Source organism: Muntiacus reevesi, chromosome 1 (genome assembly GCF_963930625.1).
Source record: "Muntiacus reevesi chromosome 1, mMunRee1.1, whole genome shotgun sequence".
NCBI lineage: Eukaryota > Metazoa > Chordata > Mammalia > Artiodactyla > Cervidae > Muntiacus > Muntiacus reevesi.
Window position 1 is genome coordinate 91,919,207 of NC_089249.1, and position 22,872 is coordinate 91,942,078.

General features: G+C 37.0%; 1 protein-coding gene across 2 annotated transcripts in view; it reads right to left on the reverse strand.

The window, feature by feature from the left end:
• MAGI3 (membrane associated guanylate kinase, WW and PDZ domain containing 3) overlaps nt 1-22,872 on the reverse strand; it is a 253,176-nt gene that overhangs the window by 67,249 nt on the left and 163,055 nt on the right. Inside the window, exons 4-6 of one of the 2 annotated variants that reach the window (XM_065906784.1) lie at nt 19,282-19,491; nt 12,518-12,692; nt 8,960-9,039 (exon numbers count right to left, since the gene is read on the reverse strand). In XM_065906784.1, coding sequence (XP_065762856.1) covers nt 8,960-9,039; nt 12,518-12,692; nt 19,282-19,491 — 465 coding nt within the window. Of the gene's footprint in view, nt 1-8,959; nt 9,040-12,517; nt 12,696-19,281; nt 19,492-22,872 lie in introns of both variants that reach the window. The other variant, XM_065906776.1, reaches the window with a different exon arrangement.

The following is a 22,872-nucleotide window of genomic DNA, read 5'->3' on the forward strand; positions in this document are numbered from 1 at the left end:
TAACAGTAATAAAGGATGAAATAGATGGAGTGGAATGAAAATAAAGGCAGGTGAGTAAGAAAATCATTAACAGCCTAGATAAGAAATTATGAAGGCTGGAGCTAAGGCACTGGCAGTGGGAATATAGAGAAATAATGGATAATAGAGACAAGCAAGTTGAAGTAACAGAACTTAATGAATAGCACGAAGATTGTGGGAGGGGAGGAGGTCAAGATGATACCCAGGTTAATGGCTGTTTAAGTATAAATATGATACATTATAAAATATTTATTGGATACCTATGGAAACAGCTGTGAGAAGAGGAAAGAAGTGTTAATTTGGATTTAGAGGCACTTAGGAGACAGACATCTGGAGGAGGAAATGGCAACCCACTCCAGTATTCTTGCCTGGAGAATCCCAAGGAGGAGCCTAGCGGGCTACAGCCATGGGGTGGCAAAGAGTTGGACATGACTGAAGTGACTGAGACAGCACAGGAGACAGATAATAAGAAAAAAAATGATGCACACAACTGGACACTTAAAGAGACCACAGATTTTTTAAAGTTAGAATTGATAGAACTTGATACTTGGCTGCGATGAAGAAGATAGGGTGAGGAAAAAGTTGAGGATGATAACCAGTTTCAGGCTACAGAACTGGGAGGATGTAAGGTTAGGTGGTGACAGCAGGAAGAGCAGGTACACAAAAGATTTAACTTGGTTTGGAAGGTGTTGTGTTTGAGGGGCTATGCAACATCCTTGTAGAGATACCTAACAATTTCTTGGAAATATGAACCTGGACCTGACTTCAAAAGAGAAACAGAGGAAGATAAAAGATCTGGGAGACACTGCAATTAAAGCTATGGCAGTGGACAAAATTACTGAGGTTAAGTTGTGAATAGAAAAGATGGAGAATAGAAGCTTAGGGGCACTAACAATTTAAGGAGCAGAGTAAGAATAGGGGAATGTAGTCAAAGAAGACAGATGAGAAGAGCATGGTCAACATGAACAAATGCTTTATAAAGCAGTCAGGACAGGAGATAAGGGCTAAAAAGAGTCCACGAAATCTGGCAATCAGGCAGGTGGTTATGGGTAACATTAAGAAAAGTAGTTTCACTAGAAAGGTAGAGGGCAAAATTCAGCATACTGTAGTATTAGAGAGTAAGTTGCGGAGTCCTTAAGAAATGGCCTTCTTGTTTCGTTTTGGAAACTCAGTTGTTTAAAAAAAAAAAAAAAAAAAGGCAGTTTGAGAACTCTGGAGGAAAAGATAGGAAAGACCTAACCATATTTTCCTATTTTAAAAGCTAAAGCACCTCCCCCTGCCAAAAGTTGACTCAAAAAGCAAAGCTATTTCTGGCATATCAAGCCGCTGATTAGTTCTAAGGCCCATGAACTTACCATTCCTCTTCTCCAAATTGCATTTTTCTTATTTAAATATATAAATTATAATTGTTTTCTCATTGTGGACCTCTATTCAACTGGTAATTTTCTTTTACCATTCTCTAAACTCTATAAAGGTATCAACATGAACACATTTTAGTAAAAATGTTTTTAGTAAAAAATTTAATCTTTCTTTGGTCATAAGAGAAAATGAATGAGCTGAAAGTAAAATGGATTCCTGATGGTGAATTTTTAAGATAACCATTTAATTAACACATTAATTATTCTGAGTGGAAGACAAACATGTACACTCATTAAACCATCAGATATGGTATAAAAACACAGGTTATGAATAGCAGAAGACTGGGAAGAAAAGGGCAAGTTACTGTAAAGTTTTTCTAGATCTTAAATGTTCAGCAGAAGGCAAACAATATCTTAAACTATACAGACTTACATTTAAAATACTGTTGTTACTATCCCCTTTACTAGCATCAGTTCTGTGCAAGGTACTATGGAGACTACAATGTAAGTTAGATATAGTCTATCCTGCAAATAGCCTATTGTGGGGCTATGTCTCCCCTATTCAGGGAGGAGACCAAGTATACGGCAAATGTGGTAATGGCTGGCTGGGCATAAAACAAACAGGCTCCAGGTTCCAAATTTTTGGGTCCCCAAAGGGAAGTACAGGTTACTATGTAGCTCAGTCAGTAAAGAATCTGACTGCAAAGCAGGAGACCCAGGTTCAATTCCTGGGACGAGAAGATCCCCTGGAGAAGGAAATGGCAACCCATTCCAGTACTCTTGCCTGGAGAATCCCATGGACAAAGGAGTTTGGCAGGCTACAGTCCATGGGATCGCAAGAGTCCGACACAACTTCGCGACTAAACCACCACACAGGGAAATACAGGTGATATTGCAAAGGCATATCCAGTAATAGGGGTGGGGGAGTGACTCTTGGCTTAAAACACTTTGAACATTCCTGGAACACTGAGTGCAATTTTGGTTGCTCTATCTTAAGAATGATACAATTAAGATCACCATATAATGTATTCTCCACTTTTGAGTTAAAGGAGACACTATTACTAATTACACTGGGACAGTAGGAATAAGATGGATTAGTTCTGCACCAACTAAGACATACAATCACCCATAATGCAAAGAGCTTTAGGGGAACACACTTTTGCAGAGAATCATTTTCAATTTCCTGAGCCCCTCTACTTTGTGCTCCAAGGAAGAAAGACTGTCTTATTTGACAGGTGAGTTTTAGAGAATGAATTCAATGTGTTTGGCTCGGGGCCCTTTGGGTCCTCTTGTGGTTTTGGATGCTAGCCTGCCTGCAGAGAGGGTGCAATCTGGTCTTTTGCCATATCTGCCTTGTGGAAGGAGCCAAACAACTGAACACAGAAGCTGGAGATTGAGTGCTTAAGTCTCCCTCCGGTAAGTCCAATATTAGTAAGCCCAATACAGGTGTGGCGCTAAAGCCATTTTCACTCATCAGATGGTATTCGAATCTCATCTTTGTTTCCTATGTCTTATTTCTCTATTGACTCCCCACTAATGAATGAAGATAGACTTTTTCTTTTCTTTTTCTGGCCATGAGCCATGTGGGATCCCAACTTGCAACACCAGGGATTGAACGCTTGCCCTCTGCATTGGAAGTGTGGAGTCTTAACCACTGGACCACCAGGGAAGTCCTAAGACAGAATTATTATTTTTTGCTTCCCCCAGAACCCTAAGGAGATTAAACCTTATTTTCAAGAAGGATGCCCGAAGGATAGAGTGGCTTCTTTCCTTCTTTTCCTCCTCCTTTCCTTCCAAATATTTAAGTCTCAACTGAAAGGATATATAGATAAGACAAAATTACTGCTCTTACAGATTATAGGTGTCTAGTAACAATGCAATGCTGTAGGTGTTACAATAGAAACATGCTGTGCACAGAGGCAAGAACACCTAATTCTGACCTGGAAGAGAATAACAGAGGAGGCTACAAAAATTACATATTTGAGCTTAAAAGGATCAGCAGATATAAGCCAAGTGGACACAGGGAATAAGGTTGGTTCCTGGCATAAGAAATGGGCCTGTGGCAAAGATAAAAATATGTCATATTTATGGGATGAAAATACTTTGAGAAAGAAATAAAGAATACAGTTCAGTTACAAAAAATCTTTAGTACTTTCCCAAGGAGTCTAGATTTTATTCTGCTGACAGTAGGGAGCCATTAACTAAAGTGGCCATTAACCTGAGCAAGGGAGAGGTATGAAGGCAGTTATATTTTAGAAAGATTAATGGATAATGTAGCTAAACTTTTTTGATCATGTAGGCTTATCAATAAAAAAATCTGACCATGTACTTCCAAGAGATTTACATATTCATAGACATAGATGTACTAATCTACTAACATATACATAATAAAGCATATACAAAATAAACATTTAAAAAGGAGATAAAGACTAAATAAACAATTATCCCAATTTTACCTCAGCGTGCTTGAAAAGAGCTCTTACAAGGTGTATGAGAAGAGTCAGCTCCACCACTTTCTCACTGTGACCCTGGGCTTGCAAATCTGTATTACCTTTAATCAGCAGTGTCTTTGCAGAAATCCTTTTAAGCCACATTTTAATTTTGTGTAAATTAAAAACCATGTAACATGGTCTATAAATCTACTTAACTGTGCACAAATAAACTGAAAAACTTTACAGGGCTCCTGACAAAAGCAAAGGAGTCGCCTTCATTCTTCCTTTAAGACACTCTGAGGAGTGTACATGATAATCTGACAAATAGAATGAAGTAGAATACCATTGCCAATCTGTATGTAAAATAGTAGAGACGTTTATTTTTTCCCAATAAAAACATGATACTGACATTTTCTTCCTGTACCTAAATAGTTGGAATGCCATCATTTATTTTATAGACCACTGGCATAAAAGATACATTGGAGGAGAACTGTAGGGGAAAAAAACCCAGAATAATCCAAATGTGTGGTAGTTAGAGGAAGGGAGAGGATGATATTTACAAAAAAAAAAAAAAAAAAAAAGCATGAATACATAGAGAATAGGGAGCATAGGGAGCTATAGGAAAAAGCAAACATAGCAAAATGATCATTATAATACATGTATTCACTGAAAAACTCAGTTTTTATATATGTTGGAAAATTTTCATAATAATATATTGCCAAAATACAGAAAAAAGAAAGAGCAGCAGGGATTGGAAACTATACAGGGGAAGAGCAAGAGGAGAAGCAGCAGCAAATATGACTCAAAGGATTTTGCCCAGATGATTATAAGGATGGTACCTAAGAGAGAAAGCAAAATGTAGGGACTGTGGGAGAAAGATGCTAAATTCAGTTTTAAATATGTTTATCTGAAGGGTCAGTAGGGCAATCAAAAAGAAAGTCTCAAAAGTAGTAGGAAATACAGAAACAGGATTCAGAACAGAGGACAACACTAGAGATTTAGACAAGGAGACTAGCTGCAGTAAGTTGATAGTTAAGGCTATGAAAATAAATACATTCTACAAGCGAAAACAGGAAAAGGCAGAGAACTGAACTGAAACAATCAGTTGGTAGGAAAATGAATGAAAGGGTGAAAGGGTTAGTCGCTCAGTCATGTCTGACTCTTTGCCACCCAATGGACTGTAGGCAGCAGGTTCTTCTGTCCATGTTATTCTCCAGGCAAGAATACTGGAGTGGGTTGCCAGTTCCTTCTCCAGGGGATCTTTCTGACCCAGGAATCAAACCTGGGTCTCCTGCCTTGAAGGCAGATTCTTCATCATCTAAGCCACCAGGGAAGCCCTAGAAAAAGAAAAGGAATGGAGCCTGGCAAAAGAGACATCCTGAAAAGACTAATACCACATTCATAATCTTTAAAAAGTCCAATTCTGTAATATTACAAATTCTAGATCACCTTCACAATGGCTGATTTCACCTTAAGAAACTTACTGTGAAAAGCCTTAGGGAAGGACAAGGGAAGTGTGTTATAAAAAGTTATTTAAAAAATTATTTGAGGTATAATTTGTATTCACCACAATGCACAGACCTTAAGTGCTCATGCAATGATTAAAGTATCAATTTATGTGCTTGTTCAAGTACAAAGAATGAGCTTTGGCAACTGTAGGTGCCTATATAACCATCATCCCCAAACAAGATGGAAAGGATGTCCATCATTCCACAGAGTTTATTTCAATTCACCATTCTCCCCTCCTTCCCCATCATTTCCTGACTTCTATCAGCATTGATTACTTTTCAAGATCTTGGACTTTAAACAATGGATAATTGAGTACCCATTCTTTTGTATCTGGCTTCTTTCATTCAACATGTTTCTGAGGTTCATCCATGTTGTTGAATGTTATCAACAGCTTTTTCTTTGTATTGATGAGAGTATTTCATTGCACGAATAAACCACAAACTGTTTATCCATTATCCTGTTGAATATTTGGAATGTTTTGAGGTTGGAACTATTACGAATAAGGTTGTCATGATCATTCAGGTGAAGTCTTCGGGGGAATATTATGTTTTCATTTTTCTTGATATAACACCTCATAGGAAACTGCCAAAATTTCTCCAGTGTTTACATAATTTTACATCCCCACCAACATGTACAAATCTACATGCTCTACAATCTCACCAAAGTTTGTTATTGTCAGTGTATTTGACTTTAGCCCTTCTAGGGGGTGTGAATAAATCATACAGATGATTAATAATATGCAACTTTTAATGCTTTTTTTTTTTATTGAGGTATAGTTGATGTACATACCTTTTCATGTTCTTATTGGCTATTCTCTGTCTTTTGTAAACCATCTGTTCAAATTCTTTGGCCATTTTAAAAAGCAACTTTATTGAGGTATAATTTACACATCATATAAAACTCCTCTGTTTTAAAAAATGTGCCATTCATTGACTCTAGTAATTTACTGAGTTTTGCATCTATCTACCACAATCCCATTTTAGAAAATTTCCATGACCCAATACAGCTGCTTATGCTGCATGCTCAGTCGCTCAGTCATATCCAACTGTTTGCGACCCCATGGACTGTAGCCCACCAGGCTCCTGAGTCCATGAAATTTTTCAGGCAAGAATATTGGAGTGAGTTGCCATTTCTTACTCCAGGGGATCTTCCTGACACAGGTATTGAACCTGAGTCTCTTGAGTTTCCTGCAGTGGCAAGCAGATTCTTTACCACTGTGCCATCCGGGAAGCCTATCCCTTGTCCTATTTACAATTAATCTTTATCCCCTTCCTTAGCCCTGGACAACCACTGATTTGCTTTGGCTCTATAGATTTGCCTATTATAGACATTTCATATGAATGAAATCATGCAATAGCTAATCTTTTGTGTCTAGTTTCTTTCACTTGGCATAACATTTTTTGAGGTTCATTCATGTCATAGTATACATAGTATCTACTTTCTTTCTCTTGCTGAATAATATTCCATTCATTGTTTGATGGACAACTGAGTTGTTTCCACTTTTTAGCTATTAGGAATAGTGCTACTATGAAAATTTACATTCAAGTGCTTGTGTGGACATATGTTTTCATTCCTTTTGGATAGATATCTAGGAGTGGAAATGTTAGGTGATATAGCAAATTTATATTTAACCTTTCAAGAAGCTGCCGAACTGTTCTTCAAAGCAGTTGTCCTACTTTACATTCTGCCCAGCAATATGCAACAGTTATAGTTTTTCTCCATCTTTGCTAATCTTAAAGTCATGAAGATACCCTCAAATATTTTCTTCTAAAGCTTTAGGCTTCTAGCTATCATGACTAGATCACTGAGTCATCTGAAATTAACTTTTGTGTATGCAGTAAAGGTATAGGTGAAGTTCATTTCTCCTTCTGAATAGCCAGTTGTTTCAGAACCATTTGTTAGAGACTTTCCTCACCTCGTTGAACTGACTTGGCACTTAGGCTGCAAATTAAGAGATCACATATGTGTGCATCTATTTCTGGATTCTTGTACCCTGTTCCACTGATCCATTTGTCTATCCTATGGATAGATACCATTCTTGATTACTGTAGTTTTATAGTAAGCCTTCAAACCTGGTAGCCTAAGTCCTTTATCTTTGTCCTTTTTAAAGACTGTTTGGCTAACTAAAGCCTTTGCACACTATTTCCATATATATATATATCTTTTTTAAGTAACTTAATTTTTTAAATTTATTTTTGGCTGAGCTGGGTCTTTGCTGCTGCACAGGCTCTTCTCTAGTTGTGGACAGTGGGCTTCTCTCTAGTTGCGATGTGCAGGCTTCTCATTGAGGTGGTTCCTCTTGAAGAGCACAGTCTCCAGGACGTGAGGGCTTCAGTAGTTGCAGCTTCTGGTCTCTAGAGCACAGGCTCAACAGTTGTGATGCATAGGCTTAGCTGCTTTGTGGCACATGGGATCTTCCAGGATTAGGGATTGAACCTGTGTCTCCTGCATTGGTAGGCAGATTCTTTACCACTAAGCCACCAGAGAAGCCTTTTCATATATATTTTAGAATCAGTTTGTCAGTTTCTTAGAAATGCTTTTAGAATTTTGATTTGGATTGTATAGAACCTAGATATCAATTTAAGGAGGATGAACATCATTATTAATAATATGTGTCATCCTATCTATATTGTATATCAATAAACAGTATATTGCATCAATTATTTTAGGTCTTCATTGATTTATTTCAGTGATGTTTTATAGTTTTTAGTGTAGAGGACTTGCACATCCTTCAGTAGATTTACTCCAAGGTATCCTTTTTTTATATAATTACAAATGAATTTTATTTTTATTTTTTATTTATTTATTTTTCTAAATTTTATTTAGTTATTATTTTTTTTTCCAGTGGGTTTTGTCATACATTGATATGAATCAGCCATAGAGTTACACGTAACAAATGAATTTTAAACATTTCATTTTCTAATTACTTATTCCTAGAAAAAGTCTCTCATGCTAAAGAAAAATGTATAAATTCTGCTTAAATTTTTTTTCATAGATTGAAAAAATAATTTTTCTTGTGTGTGGGGTGGAGAGTATATTAGAAACTCTCACTGAGTTTTTATTGCTGCTCTAAATGGCTAAGGATTATAGGTACTGGCATATCTATCTTAGTGATACTTAATTAAATATATTTTTGAGGGAGTAGCAGGCATTATAAGGTTACTCTGTGATTCAGAACATACCTAACTTACTAAAATTTTTATTTAGAATTTTTAAAGTTTGTTTTAAAAACAAATGTCTAAAAAATGGCAAATTTATTTTTAATCAAGATTTTCTTTAAAGGATTTAATTGTATATTTCTCAAAAATCAAAGACTCACAAAATCAGATGCAATAACAAAATGGCCAGAATCAGCTGAGAATGATTGACATCTGCCCACTGCTTATGGGCATATGCTCACTGTGGTTTATCTGCTGCTGCTGCTGCTAAGTCGCTTCATTCGTGTCTGACTCTGTGCGACCCCATAGGCGGCAGCCCACCAGGCTCCGCCGTCCCTGGGATTCTCCAGGCAAGAACACTGGAGTGGGTTGCCATTTCCTTCTCCGTCGTTTGTTTAGAGTTTTGGAAAATTCATTATCTAAGCAGGAAGAGCAAGAAGGGATAAAGAGAATAATAGGGCATAAAAGGTTTCTAAATCTCTACCTCCATCTTCACAATCTTCAGGGGCTTTGGCTTTCTTACAAAGACGAGGATCCAACCAGGTGGTTGTCTTGGTATTGTGGCTGTAGAACAAAGATTTCAATTAGAAACAGTAAAGTAAAGAGGGAGAAAAGTATTTCAAAAGCAAAGATAAAAAGTGAATAAAAGGTATATGATGTTTGAACGTTTATCTCCTCTAGGCTTCATTTGTATACCTCTGATTCAATAGCCCTGTTGTTCTGACTATTACTTCAAAATAGTCATAAAGGAAAGGTGATGCTAGAGGGACTAATTGAGAATGAAGGCTCTAAAGAAGGGATAAAATGCTAAGTGCATAACAACAGATGTTTATCTAAGCAGTCAAAAATGTTTCAAAGGGTGGGCACATGGCCCCATACTGTGCCAAAAAGCTGCCCTTGAAAGCCTTGCTTTCTTGCTGGTTGAATTCCTTCCTCTTTCCAAAAAACACTATATTTCTTAGGTGCCTGTGATGTGTGGGCATTGTGTTGTGGATTGGGAATAAAGAGATGAACGAAGCCTCTTTCTTCACCGGACTCTTTAAAAATAAGAGTGAAATAATGTAATAAGTTTTAAAGTATCTGTTTCTGCAACATGCAAGTAAAAATCATGGGTATAGTAAAACTCAACTCTACAAAACTAAGTTTTCAACAGTGAAAGTGAAAGTCACTCAGTCATGTCAGACTCTTTGTGACCCCATGACTATACAGTTCATGGAATTCTCCAGGCCAGAATACTGGAGTCGGGTAGCCTTTCCCTTCTCCAGGGGATCTTCCCAACCCAGGGGTCAAACCCAGGTCTCCCACACAGCAGATTCTTTACCAGCTGAGCCACCAGCAAAGCCCAAGAATACAGGAGTGGGTAGCCTGTCCCTTCTCCAGCAGATCTTCCAGACCCAGGAATTGAACCAGGGTCTCTTGTATTGCAGGCAGATTCTTTACCAACTGACCTATCAGGGAAGCCCTCTCAACAGTCTGGACCACATATTTAACAGGAAAAAATAAAAAAGGACAAAAAGATCCTCCTCGTCCCTTTTGAAGTAGAGCACAGATGCTTTCAAAGAGCAACATCTGTTTCATTTCATTATAGGCCACAATCAGTTAGCTTCAGACCCAGGTCACCATGCAGTAAATACTAATGCTAAAACAAAGCTGTAACACTGCTGAGTAGACAGAGTTACAGTTTAAGTATCTGAAATATGAGGATATTAAAGAAAGAAAAATCCTGGACGAAAATATATAGGAAGGCAATAAAATACAAATTAAAGCTTTCATCAAAGCAGAGGAAGAACAACAATGTGATCAAAGGAGAGGTTAACTCACTAATCTCTATGTTGACCACTCTTAGGAGATGAAGCCAGTGGTTTCAAGGAATTAACCACACCTCCTATACTTTTTCTAACTCCTGAGCTAGCTATGCAGTCACCTCCTACACATTGCCAGGTCAGATACTAGTTGGTAGACTGTGGAATACTTTTTTTGTATGCTGAATAATAGATAATCTAAGTAAAAGAAATCAGGATTGTCTGTGTTACCCATTCTGTCAAAGAGATAATTTCCCCAAACCAAAACCAGTAAAATCAGTTTAAGCAAAATGAAAATGATCAGGACTCTAAAGTTGCCTATGAGCATGTAGATTGTTAGGGGGAAAAAAAAATGATGGACATATCTAGCTAAACCAATTTCAAAATTGCTACTTGAGAAAAGGTTAACTTTGGTTCCAAAGACCCAAACTTTGTATTGCTAAATCAGTAGATGGAGGTGATCTGCTAGGATTTTACTCATTATTCCCCAAAGTAAAGAAATACTCATGGGGTCTATTATACTCAAAACAAGATACCTAAAGACTATAGACCTATATTAATAGTCTCTTTTTGCAAATTCATGATGTAACAGCAACAGTAACACAGACCAATCACATTAGCTACAGCAAACAAGAGAGTTTTATCTAGCAGCACATAATATTAAAATATATTCTAGATATTAACCCTTTATCAGATATATGGTGTACAAATATTTTCTATCTCATAGGTGGCTTTTTCACTCTGTTGATTGCTTTCCTTTGCTGCACAGAAGTTTAAAAGTTTGAAATAGTTCCACGTGTCTATTTTTGCTTTTGTTGCCTGTGCTCTGGTATCATGTCCAAGAAGGCCTTGCCAAATTCAATGTCATGAAGCCTTTCCCCTACATCTTCTATTGCTTCAGGTCTTACATTGAGGCCTTTAGTACATTTTAATAATGATTACTGATAAAAACATTTCTTTTATAAATTCTCCCCTCTGCCCCCAGAAAGTACTAACTTACCTCTGTTTGCAGGATGAAGTACTATCAGATTCAATATCTCATAATGTGCTTCTAAAGACATCTTAGCCTCTTTTAATTAGTGACTCTACATTGTACTTGGGGGTTTAGTTCTAAAGTTAACATGAAAGTCAAAAATCTAAATTACCCTTAAAAAAAAAAACCCTTAAATTGTCCACAGAGAAGAGCGTAATTGAGTTTGTCCATTTTTGTATAATTCTGGTCATTAATGCCTATATAAATGTATAATGTAATCAATAAAGTACCACATATGGTAAAAAAAAAAAAAAAAAAACAAAAAAACACTGTACATAAAATATACATCTTTTAAAAAATACAATCTCACTTGGTATAGTATGATGCTCACTGTATGGGAAAGCTGTGGAATTTGGAACATATTGAGTCAACTGGTTTAAGTCTCCCGCCTCTAATTCCTTTTTGAGTACATACATATTTTTTGAGTGTAATTCAGCCTCAGTATTTTAATTGTTATTTAACTATTATAGTCTATTAACTTACTACATTCATATTCTACCTCTGGGCAAAGAACTTTAAAGAGAATTATATCTGCATGGCAACATAAAAATACTTCATATTGTATATTTGCATAATTATTTGTATAATATTTGTTCTCAGGTACAAATATAAAATCTTAGATTGATCAAATACATATGATATCTTATAAACAAAAGAATGTATTTATACTTATATTAATAATGCTTTTTCATAGAATAGTTTTATTTTTTGTGAATTTATATTGTACCAATTGCTCTGAGGATCAGTGATATTTTCCTCCTATATTATTTAACTATATCACCTGAATACATCTAACTCAACGTCTAGGTCTGAAAATATTTAGCTAAGATAATAAACATGGCCTCCTTCCAAACGATGATAATTTGTGAAATGCTCATTAAGGTGGACAATCCATCCAAAAGGTTTCAAAAAAAAGGCAAAGCAAAATACTCTTTATTCCTTGCACTTTCATTATTAGTGATAAATCTGTTTTTAATTCTCCTGTCTTCATAAAACAAGACATCAAACACATTATTCCTTTATCCATATCAAATAAAAATGAAATATCATCCAGAGAAATAGATTAAGAATCAACTGTAATTTGTACGAAAAATATTTTTAAAGAAAGAAAAAAGAAATGGAAGTCTTGTAAAATTAGGTTACAAAAATTTACAGGCAAGTCACACAGTGACAGGGCACATTAGAAAAGATACAAACATTTGCTTACTCAATGAAGTAGATCATCCCTGTATCAGTGTAGGCCATTTCCCAGTTTTTGGGCAGTGGTTCCAGATTTTCATCTCGCATCATATAATTTCTAAAGTCCATGGAACTGTTTGTTTGGTTGTAACTTGGGACGGTCTTTATCCAATCAGATGGCTCAGAATGCCTCTCTCTATTTTCTGCTATTCAAACAGAAGAGTGTGAAAAGGAGATAGAAGTTACACTCTCTTCAAATAGCCCTATTTCTAACAAAATGCCCAAATATATACTGCAAATTTCCTTGTCTGCTACGTCCATATTCTGCTATAACTGTTGAAAAAACAAATATACTGATTTTTTTTTCATTTGCAAGTGACATTAACTCTGTTCAGAACCTCTGAAGCTAGTCTGGGAAAGAAACAAAAAACAACACTAGAATCAATTCTGTATATACTAAATATATAAATATTATGTCAATATAATACATAAATAAAGGTATCAATAAGTATTACACTAACAAAAAGAAAAAAATAACAAAACTAAAAAAACAAACAAACAAAAAACCATTACACTAACATTAATAGCTGTAGCAGCACCTTTACAGTTCATGTGTCAGGCTCTATTTTAACTGCTTTTTATATATATTAACTCATAATCCTCATAGTAAACCTGTGAATATATATTATCACTACAGCCATTTCAAGATGAAGAAACTAAGGCCCATTAAAGTTAAGTTAATTTGGGTTACACAGCTAACAAACAGCAAAGCTAGGATTTGAATTTAAACGGCCCACAGCCTTACCTGCTGTATGTATCAAGCTGCCTTGTGCACATTTAACACAGGCCTTCAAAATAATACTAGTTTTTAAAAATTAAACTCAAAAGACTTCCTGTTGTTGAATTTAATTGTCTATTGGTGATATTAAAATCCTTTGAGAGTCCCAAAGTTCACAATGTAGGTAAGAATACTAAAATTTTGGTTACTCTCCAGGGATCTCACAATTTATATACTTAAAGTTTGTTTCTAGAACTTAAAAGACAATATAACTGTAAAAATTCCACACTGCAGGCAATGCCTCAGAATCAGAGATCCTTAGAAGAGGCCCTAGATCTCATTATGTGCCATCCCTATAGTACTTCCACTCCAATCATCCTTTATTCAACCAAGATCTATAAAGCCTTAATCTGACTACTTACTACCTTTCCCTGTTTCTCAGCCCCATCCTTGCCTTCCTTACCCAACTTAAATTGATGATCTACCATTATAACTGCTCCCTTGTAAAAAAAAACTCCTGAGGCCTTTTGCCCTACCTTACTTTTATCATATTGCTTGACTTAGCTATAATTCTATTTAAATTTTACTCTCCACCTACTTTTCACCAGTATATGTAGCTGAATGCAGGTGATACTAACAAGTTCACTTTTAACTCATGATTACTAACTTCAAGAGGGCATTTAATGATGTATGACAACCACAGGACATTTCTTTAGTCCATTCACTCTGACTCTCCTAGTTAACTTTCATATCTTCTTTCTTAAATCTTCTGCCTTATCCCGAATTTCATTTGGTGACCCTGTTTCCTATTTCACTGAGAAAATACAAGAGGAAGAGAACGTCTACAAATTCTCACCATCATATATATCTACATAGTAACTGTGCCCATTTTACTTTAACTTCTGTTACTATGAAAGAACTCTGTGTTTCTAGCAGATATCCTCATCCCCTCTTGCCTACAGCAGTTCATTCTCCCTCTCTCATATATCACCAATCTTTCTTATCTAGTAGACCATATTCATCCACATAAAAACAAGGTATTTCTCCATTCTATGAAAGGAAATTAAACAATTCTTTCCCTGCTCCCAGCAACCCCATTCCATTTCTCTCCTTTTTACACCAAAACTCCTTGAAAGAGTTTATACTTGCTCCCTCCACTTTCACTCTTCCATTTGTCTCCGGAACTCACTCCAACAAGGCTTTTGATCTCTCGTCAATAAAACTGCTCTTATCAAGATCACCACTTATCTCTACATAGCTATATCCAATGATCAAATCTCAGTGCCCATCTAGCTCGAGTTATCAGTAGCATCTGACATGATGGATCACTCTTTCTTGGAACATTCTCTTCTCCTGGTGACACTCTCCTGGTGTTCCTTCTATCTCACTGGCTCTTCTCAGTCTCCTTGATATCTGTATATTAGAGTGCTTTCTCAGGGTCCAGTCCTTGGACCTTCTCTCTTTCTACACTTACTCTTTTGGTGATCTCCCTCAGTGTCACTGTTATACAAGCTATACGCTAATGGTATATGTAGTCCAAATACATATTTTCAGACCAGAACACTGACTTTTAAATCCAATTTTAAACAAGACATTTCCATTTGGAAGTCTAATGAACGTTTCAGATTCAAATATCCCGACCACAGCTCCCTTTCCCAATGCAAACTGACTCCTCTTAAACCTCTCACCTCAAAAGATGCAACTCCATTCTTTCAAATACTCAAGTCAAAACCCTTGAAGAGGCCTTTTGAGTAGGAGACAGTGGGCCTCCGGACCAGACACCTGGTGCTGGTCAAGAGGAGTAAAACCACTCCTGAGGTCAAGGAAGACTTCCCTGTCTGCACATGCAAGGAAGCCTTCTTGGGGGCTGAAAAGGGAGGGGGCCCCACCCCATAATAAGTATAGACATGCACCCATAGGCTTCTGTGGTGGGATCCATCTCAGCAAAAATGCAACTTGGGAAGGGTCCATGGACCAGACAGGTGTGAAGAAATAAACAACTTAATTGGCCAAATAGAAACAAAGATCCGGAAGAACTGCCCTATAAGAGGGATGTAAGTCACCTCTTTACAGTGCTCCTCCTCAGCCAGGATGCCCGCATTCCTCTCAAGGGGCATGTCTCTGCCTAGTTTCTGATTTACTGGGCTCCTCACTCAGGATACTGATAGCCTTTCTCTCTGGATGTGTATTTCTGCCTTATTTCTGTGTTAAACAAACTGTTTCTCTGTGTGTTCTCACACACATTGTGCTGTCTCTAATAATAAACTCTGTACCTGTTTTTACAGGTTTTGCCTCCTTGACACATTCTTGCTTTCCAAGAGGGGCAAGAGCCAAGGGCCTCTTTGCTTCTAGCCTCTAGCCTCTGGTGGTCTGGTGGTGAAGATTCCAAGTTTTCATCCAGGTTACCCAGGTTTAATTCCTGGGCAGGGAACTAAGATCTCTCTTCAGGACCACTCACTGCTCTCCCTCTGAGATTATTCTGACTGCTCTCTCATACCTGATATCCAGTCTGTTGGCAAATGTTACTGACTCACTCAATCCACTTCTTGGAGAAGGCAATGCCAACCCACTCCAGTACTCTTGCCTGGAAAATCCCACGGACGGAGGAGCCTGGTAGGCTGCAGTCCACAGGGTCGCGAGAGTCGGACACGACTGAGCGACTTCACTTCACTTTTCACTTTCATGCATTGGAGAAGGAAATGGCAACCCACTCCAGTGTTCTTGCCTGGAGAATCCCAGGGACGGGGGAGCCTGATGGGCTGCTGTCTGTGGGGTTACACAGAGTCGGAAATGACTGAAGCGACTTAGCAGCAGCAGCAGCAATCCACTTCTTACCTCTCATGCTTTCATTGAGTATAGTGAAAGTCACTCAGTCGTGTCTGACTCTTTGCGACCCCATGGACTGTACAGTCCATGGAATTCTCCAATGGAGTGGGTAGCTGTTCCCTTCTCCAGGGGATCTTTTCAACCCAGGGATCGAACCCAGGTCTCCTGCATTGCAGGCAGATTCTTTTACCAGCTGAGCTATCAGGGAAGCCCTGAGTGTAAGTTGAGTATAGCCATCATTTTTCACTTAAGTCACTGCAGTATCCTCCTAACTAACACCCTGGTATATGCCCATGCCTTCCTACTCCCTTTTCTCCACACAGCAGCCAGAATGAGCCTGTTAAGTTAAAACCTGTTTTATCATGGTACTTTTCTACTTAAAACCATGATGGTTTCTCATCTCAGAATAAAAAGCAAAATTCTTCCAGTGACCTATAAGATCCTGTATAATATGCATTTCCACCACTCCCACCCCCATCATTATTTAACTGACCTCATGGTTACTATTATAGCCTATTCCCTTTCAGGACTCTGCCCAACCACATATAATGTATTGTCTACATTGTATCCAACCATGTTGGTTTCCTTGCTCTTGTGTGAATAATACAGGGATGCTCCTACCTCAGGGCATTTGTACAGTATAATTCCCTCTGGCTGGAATGTTCTTCCTCAGGATATTTTGAGCTCACTCTCACACTTCTTTCAACATCCCCCTCTTGGTGATATCTTCTCTGATACTCTATCTAAAATTGCAACTTTGGCCACCACTAGTTTTTATCCTTCCCCTCCTCGGCTTTTTCTCTTTAGCACTATCTAACTTACTATATGTTGTTCATTTATGTTGGATAATTCTATCTCTCCCACCAAAAGGTAAGGTTCAGGAAGGCAGGGGATTTTGTCTGTTTTGTTCATTTTATTTCCAGCTTTTAGAACAATGTCTAGCACTTAGTAGTCTACCAGGTGCTCAACAAATACTTGTTGAATGAATAATCTGAATAAAACATATGATCTATTCTCTATGTAGAGAAAGTGACAGAAGTTAAAAGGTACACAATGTATAAATCAATCTGGAAGGGAGTTACATTCTTGGGATATATATACACTAGAGAAAAGTGGAAGCAACTATACGAGCAATAATACTTTTCTGAATACAATTTCAAAAGACTGCATAAAGTTCACTTAATAGCCAATGATTTGAAAATGCTGTTCATATAACACCAAGTCTTTGAAAAAGTTTTAGCATTATTATATAACATATGTCATCCTATTGGGGTATATTAGTATTCTTATGTTAATTCTCAACAAGATATAAAATAATATACATACTTGTATATACAAATAAACCTCCATCTAGCCTCTCCTGCTTCCATCCCCAACAATTTTCTGATCTTTCAAGATAGGAATTCTAGTCCCCCAAAGCAATACAGAAAGCAACTTTAAATAAGTTAACAACTGTGGTTAGTACTTACTCAGAAAAGACCAAGGGCTCTCAGCAATGTGTTGTATTTACTTTTCCTTAAAATTGTCTGAATAGTTTCTGTTACAGAGAAATATATGTGGAAGAGTCCTATGGTACCTACACACAAGAGATAGAATACAAACTTCCTCCCACACCCTCTTGGATACATTTCCTTTAAATATTAATATCAAAGAGGCTGCAACATCTGGTTTAACAACTGTCTTACATGACAAGCATAAACTACGGAGCTCGCAGATAGGTGTACCCCTAAGGGAACTGCAGGGCTCACTGAGAGGCTCTGCATTAGGAAGTTCAAAAAAAAAGAAGGCATTTTCTTTTCCTTCAAATTAAGAACATATAACTCCCATTTGGGGACAGAGTCATGGTTTCTAATTCCATGTCTTAAACATTGAAAAATGTCAACAGATATAAATTTGTGGGAGAGCAAAGTTGACATCAACATCATAAGACTCTAGGATATGATGATTTCCCTTAACAACCCCTAAAGAGTTAGATGTAAATTCACCTAAACCTTTTTAGACCTGTTTTCAGCAAAATATATTGCTGTAATTCATTGAGCGTATACGTGACATAACAATGTAAGATGTTATGACCATAAAACAGAACTCGCCCTCTGGAGGGGGACACAAGCAATGAATGTAATACAAGGACAGATAATAGCAAGTCTTAATAACTGATAAAGGAAAAAATCAGAATGCTTTGGGAAAATGATATGGTAATAGATTCTGCAAGTTTGGAGTTATAACCAAATGCTTTCATTTATTGGTGATTGTGAAACTCACTTAGTTGTATCTGACTCTTTGCTGTAGCCTGCCAGGCTCCTCTGTCCATGGAAATCTCCAGGCAAGAATACTGGAATGGATTACCATTTCCTTCTCTAGGGGATCTTCCTGACCAAAAGATTGAACCCAGGTTTCTGACATTGCAAGTGGATTCTTTACCATCTGAGCCACCATTATATGTTTTTAGCTTCTACTATATGCCAAGCATAGTTTATGGCTTAAGGAGTAGAACAATGAACAAAAGAAGCAAAACTTCAACCCTTATGAAGCTTATATTCTAGAGTTTTGAATGAAATTAGTACAATAAATAGCACTGAAATCAGTTCTGCTGTAATTCATGAGAAGTATAAAAATCTTCTAAGGAATCACTATGTTACTTAGGGATATTCAAAAGCAGAAGATTCTCTATCATTAAATTTATATTGGTTTGGCATTTAATGAAAAATATAACAGTCAAATTTGGAAATTTTCTTTGAGTGACTCAGAATTTAAACTCAAAATACTGCTAACAAATGTTTCAGATCACTTTTATCAGCATATTTCTAAATCTTTGTTTTCGTTGAAGGCTGTATCTTAAAACATCTATATTTTGCTCAAATTCTGTAAAGCAGGACTTAGGTCAACAAGATTTCCATATTCAAGTATCAGAAATGAATCTCAAATCTTTTAAGCAGCACAGTAATGGCATATATTAGTACTAATAATAGTTTATAACTGATTTACCAAAACTGCCCCTTGGGGCAACTAACTTCAGCTTACAAAATGGTCAGCAGAGATACATGATTTCACACAAAACTTTAAAAAGAACTTAGAAGCCCATCACTTGCTGTTCCTATGCTTTGGGAAAATTTTTACTACTTCCAATTCAGTGTCATATGAAAGTTAACCAGGAGTAACAGCCAGAAGTTGTTCATCTATTTACAAACCTGCATTTCCACTGCCGTTAACAGCTTCCTTGTCTTCGTCTTCTTCCTCTTCAGGAAGGGAGCTGTCCATTCTTTCCATCTTGCTGACAGATGTAGTCCGTTTTCTCTGGGACTCTGCGTCAAATTCATTATCAAAGAGGACCTGATCAACTGGATCTGCCTGGAAAGGGCTGGGCTCTGCTGGAGGCTTGGGAGTTCCATAGAAGTTTCCTGAAGACAAATAACAGCAGCTGAAAGCATTGAATGTTGAATTGAGAGTTAGAACAATATGACTTACTGTGTCTCTGCCCTCTTATCTTACACTGAAGTTTCTGAACACCCACCATTGGCCAAACGGAGGTGAAAGCACTTTTTCTTGGGAGAGGAGGAGATAGACCAGAAAGAACTAATTTCTCAAGGGCTCATCACCATATATTACCTAACCTTATCAAACACTTTAAGACTATTTGTACTAAGGCCAGGAAGTTGACTTTACATATGTAGGTTATTTATTCCTACAGGGCTTGCTTTGCACGGGTTTTATATTAGAGCCTAATTTGTGAATTTAAATGCATCAATGCTCTTGTGTAAGACTAATTGGCATAAAAAGTGGGAGAAGAGGAGGAGAAAACTAACTCAAATAATTTTGTTCTGATACGTAACATAATGAGTTATTTCAGTAAAATAAGGAAATACGCAGGCAAAGGATACAGCTAAACACCTACCAGTCTGTTCTGAAATGTAGGCTGCTTATGTAAACATAATTTCTAAAATATTTTCTGAGTGTTTTAATTATATTATTTTATCTGACAACTTATTGAACAAATAGAAACTTTATTAGTATAATTCAATATTTGCTTACTCTCAGGAAAGCAAGAAATACTTTAATATGTTGTCTTGAGAATCAGTAATTTTTGCAGTAACAATGAGCATTCCAGAATAGAATGAGAACAACTGAATATCTTCTCAGTTTGCAATGTAGTCCCCAGTAGGCAGCCACATATGATAGAAATCGTTCAGTGAGTCTAGCTATGTTAGCAGTTTGTGGCTCCTGCTAGCTCTGACCTTATATCAACCACTCTGCTGATGTCACAGAAAGATAAACAAGGACAGGGAGTAAAATATTCACACTCTTCTTTTATTCAAAAAAAAAAAAAAAAAATCTCCAAATTCCTTGGCTCCTAAGGAGATGCTTATTCATATAAGGTAAATTAACAGGGTATAAAATGGATTGTTTTTCTGAGATGAAACAAAAGCATAAAAAGTTATTCACCATATCACAGAGGCAAAGTGAAAGTCACTCAGTCATGTCTGACTCTTTGTGACCCCATAGACTATATAGTCCATGGAATTCTCCAGGCCAAAATACTTGAGTGGGTAGCCTTTCCCTTCTCCAGGGATCTTCCCAACCCAGGGATCAAACCAAGGTCTCCCACATTGCAGGCAGATTCTTTACCATCTGAGCCACAAGCGAAGCCTAAGAATACCGGAGTGGGTAGCCTATCGCTTCTCCAGCAGATCTTCCCAACCCAGGAATCAAACTGGGGTCTCCTGCATTGCAGGCAGATTCTTTACCAGCAGAGCTACCAAGGAACCACAGAGGCAAATCAACAAAGAAAGTTTACCTTGTCATGCATGCTTTGAGGGGGAAAGTGTTAAGATAACTTCTTTGGAAATTTGACTTTGTGTGTGAATTGTCATTAAGATGCTCAAGACAAAACAATGAAATCAAACGTTTAACAATACTTTTCAACCACATCTTTCCTCTCCCCACTCAACTACTCCTTGGCTTCCAAATCTAGGTTTGAAATGGAGTTAATCCTATCATGCAAATGTATGCAAAGAGTAATAGTAAAACAGACTAAAGTGAAAGTGAAAGTGAAGTCTCTCTTTGCGAGCTCACCAGGCTCCTCCATCCATGGGATTTTCCAGGCAAGAGTACTGGAATGGGTTGCCATCTAAGGATCTCTGTAAACTTTTGGCCCGTAAGTAAAGCAAGGAAAAATGAAAAAAGCCAGTTCACACTTCTCTGGGACAGAAGGTACAGAAATGCTTCAAACAGAGGTTTGGTTGGGGAATAGGATGCCCTAGGATCTCATTTTCCCCTTCATTATGTCCAACAGTCACACTACCAAGGAATCTGGATGTACCATGAGAAAGTTGAAAGTCCATTTTTTTCCCCCCACTTTTCTAAGGATGGTAGTTTTACAGGAAATATTAAAACACATTTTTACTGAGTATTGTTTGTAATTCTTATCTAATTCTAACTTTTTTCTAGAATGAAAACTATGAAAAAATTCAGGATATGGTTGCTATAACCATCATCACTGACAAGAATTTATAACTTCATGATAAATTCTGGCAGTTGCCTTATTTTAAAAAAATTATTGGCTTAGATGATCAGGAAGATCCCCTGGAGAAGGAAATGGCTACCCACTCCAGTATTCTTGCCTGGAAAATTCCAAGGACTGAGCAACTTCACTTTCACTAGATGAAAAAAAGAAAGCTAACATTGCTTATAAGTAAATTAGATCTATTTTTCTTGAGTTGTTGGTAAATACTAAGATGTCAGATATTGAAAGGTATAGGATTATGAAGTTTGTGAACCCCAACGACAGTTATTCACTTTTTATCTTTTTGAAGCTACTTTGGAACTTATTCTTTTTTCTCTTTTTTTATTTTCTGAAGTGTTCTCATTTTTACAATAGACCAACCATTAACTATTTTAAACCCATATAAAATCATGGACAACAATGTTAGACTAGTTAGAAATTTATTTACACATACCTAGATACTAACTTGGTGCCAGATTCCTTTCAGGTCTTCCCTTTTCCCTTCCTTAATGATATACATATTCAGTCATATATAATTCAAGTCCTAATTTCCTGTCTGTCCTTCCCATTCTCTCCCTGAGTTATCCGAATGTTGGTATATGTCATTTCCTGGCATGTTATATACATCTGGGACACATGTACATGCATATATAACATATAAATGTGCTTAGTCACTAAGTCGTGTCCAACTCTTTGTGACACCATGGACTGTAGCCTGCTAGGTTCCTCTGTCAATGGGATTCTCCAGGCAAGAATATTGGAGTGGGTTGCCATGCCCTCCTCCAGGGGATCGTTCCAAAACAGGGTTCGAACCCAGGGCTCCTGCATTGTGGGCAGATTCTTTATCATCTGAGCCACAAGGGAAGCATAACATATAAATACTACTGTTTTAACAAAAGCTTCATGAGTGTTTATAACATTTCATATCTTTTTTCTAAACAGTATGCTGTCCATATCCTTTTGTAACATTATTTTTATACAACTGTATTTCTAAGACTTATTCCTATAGATACATGTAGATTCTAATCATCTATTATATAACATTCCATTTTATAAACAAATTAAAATAAACTTTATTAATTTCTTTAATAAAAGTCACTTTCATTCCCTTATTGTTTCAAATAATGCTATGACTATTCTATAAAGACATACAAGATCTTCTAGAACTAACACCAAAAAAGATGCCCTTTTCATCACAGGGGACTGGAATGCAAAAGTAGGAAGTCAAGAAATACCTAGAGTAACAGGCAAATTTGCCCTTGGAATACAAAATGAAGCA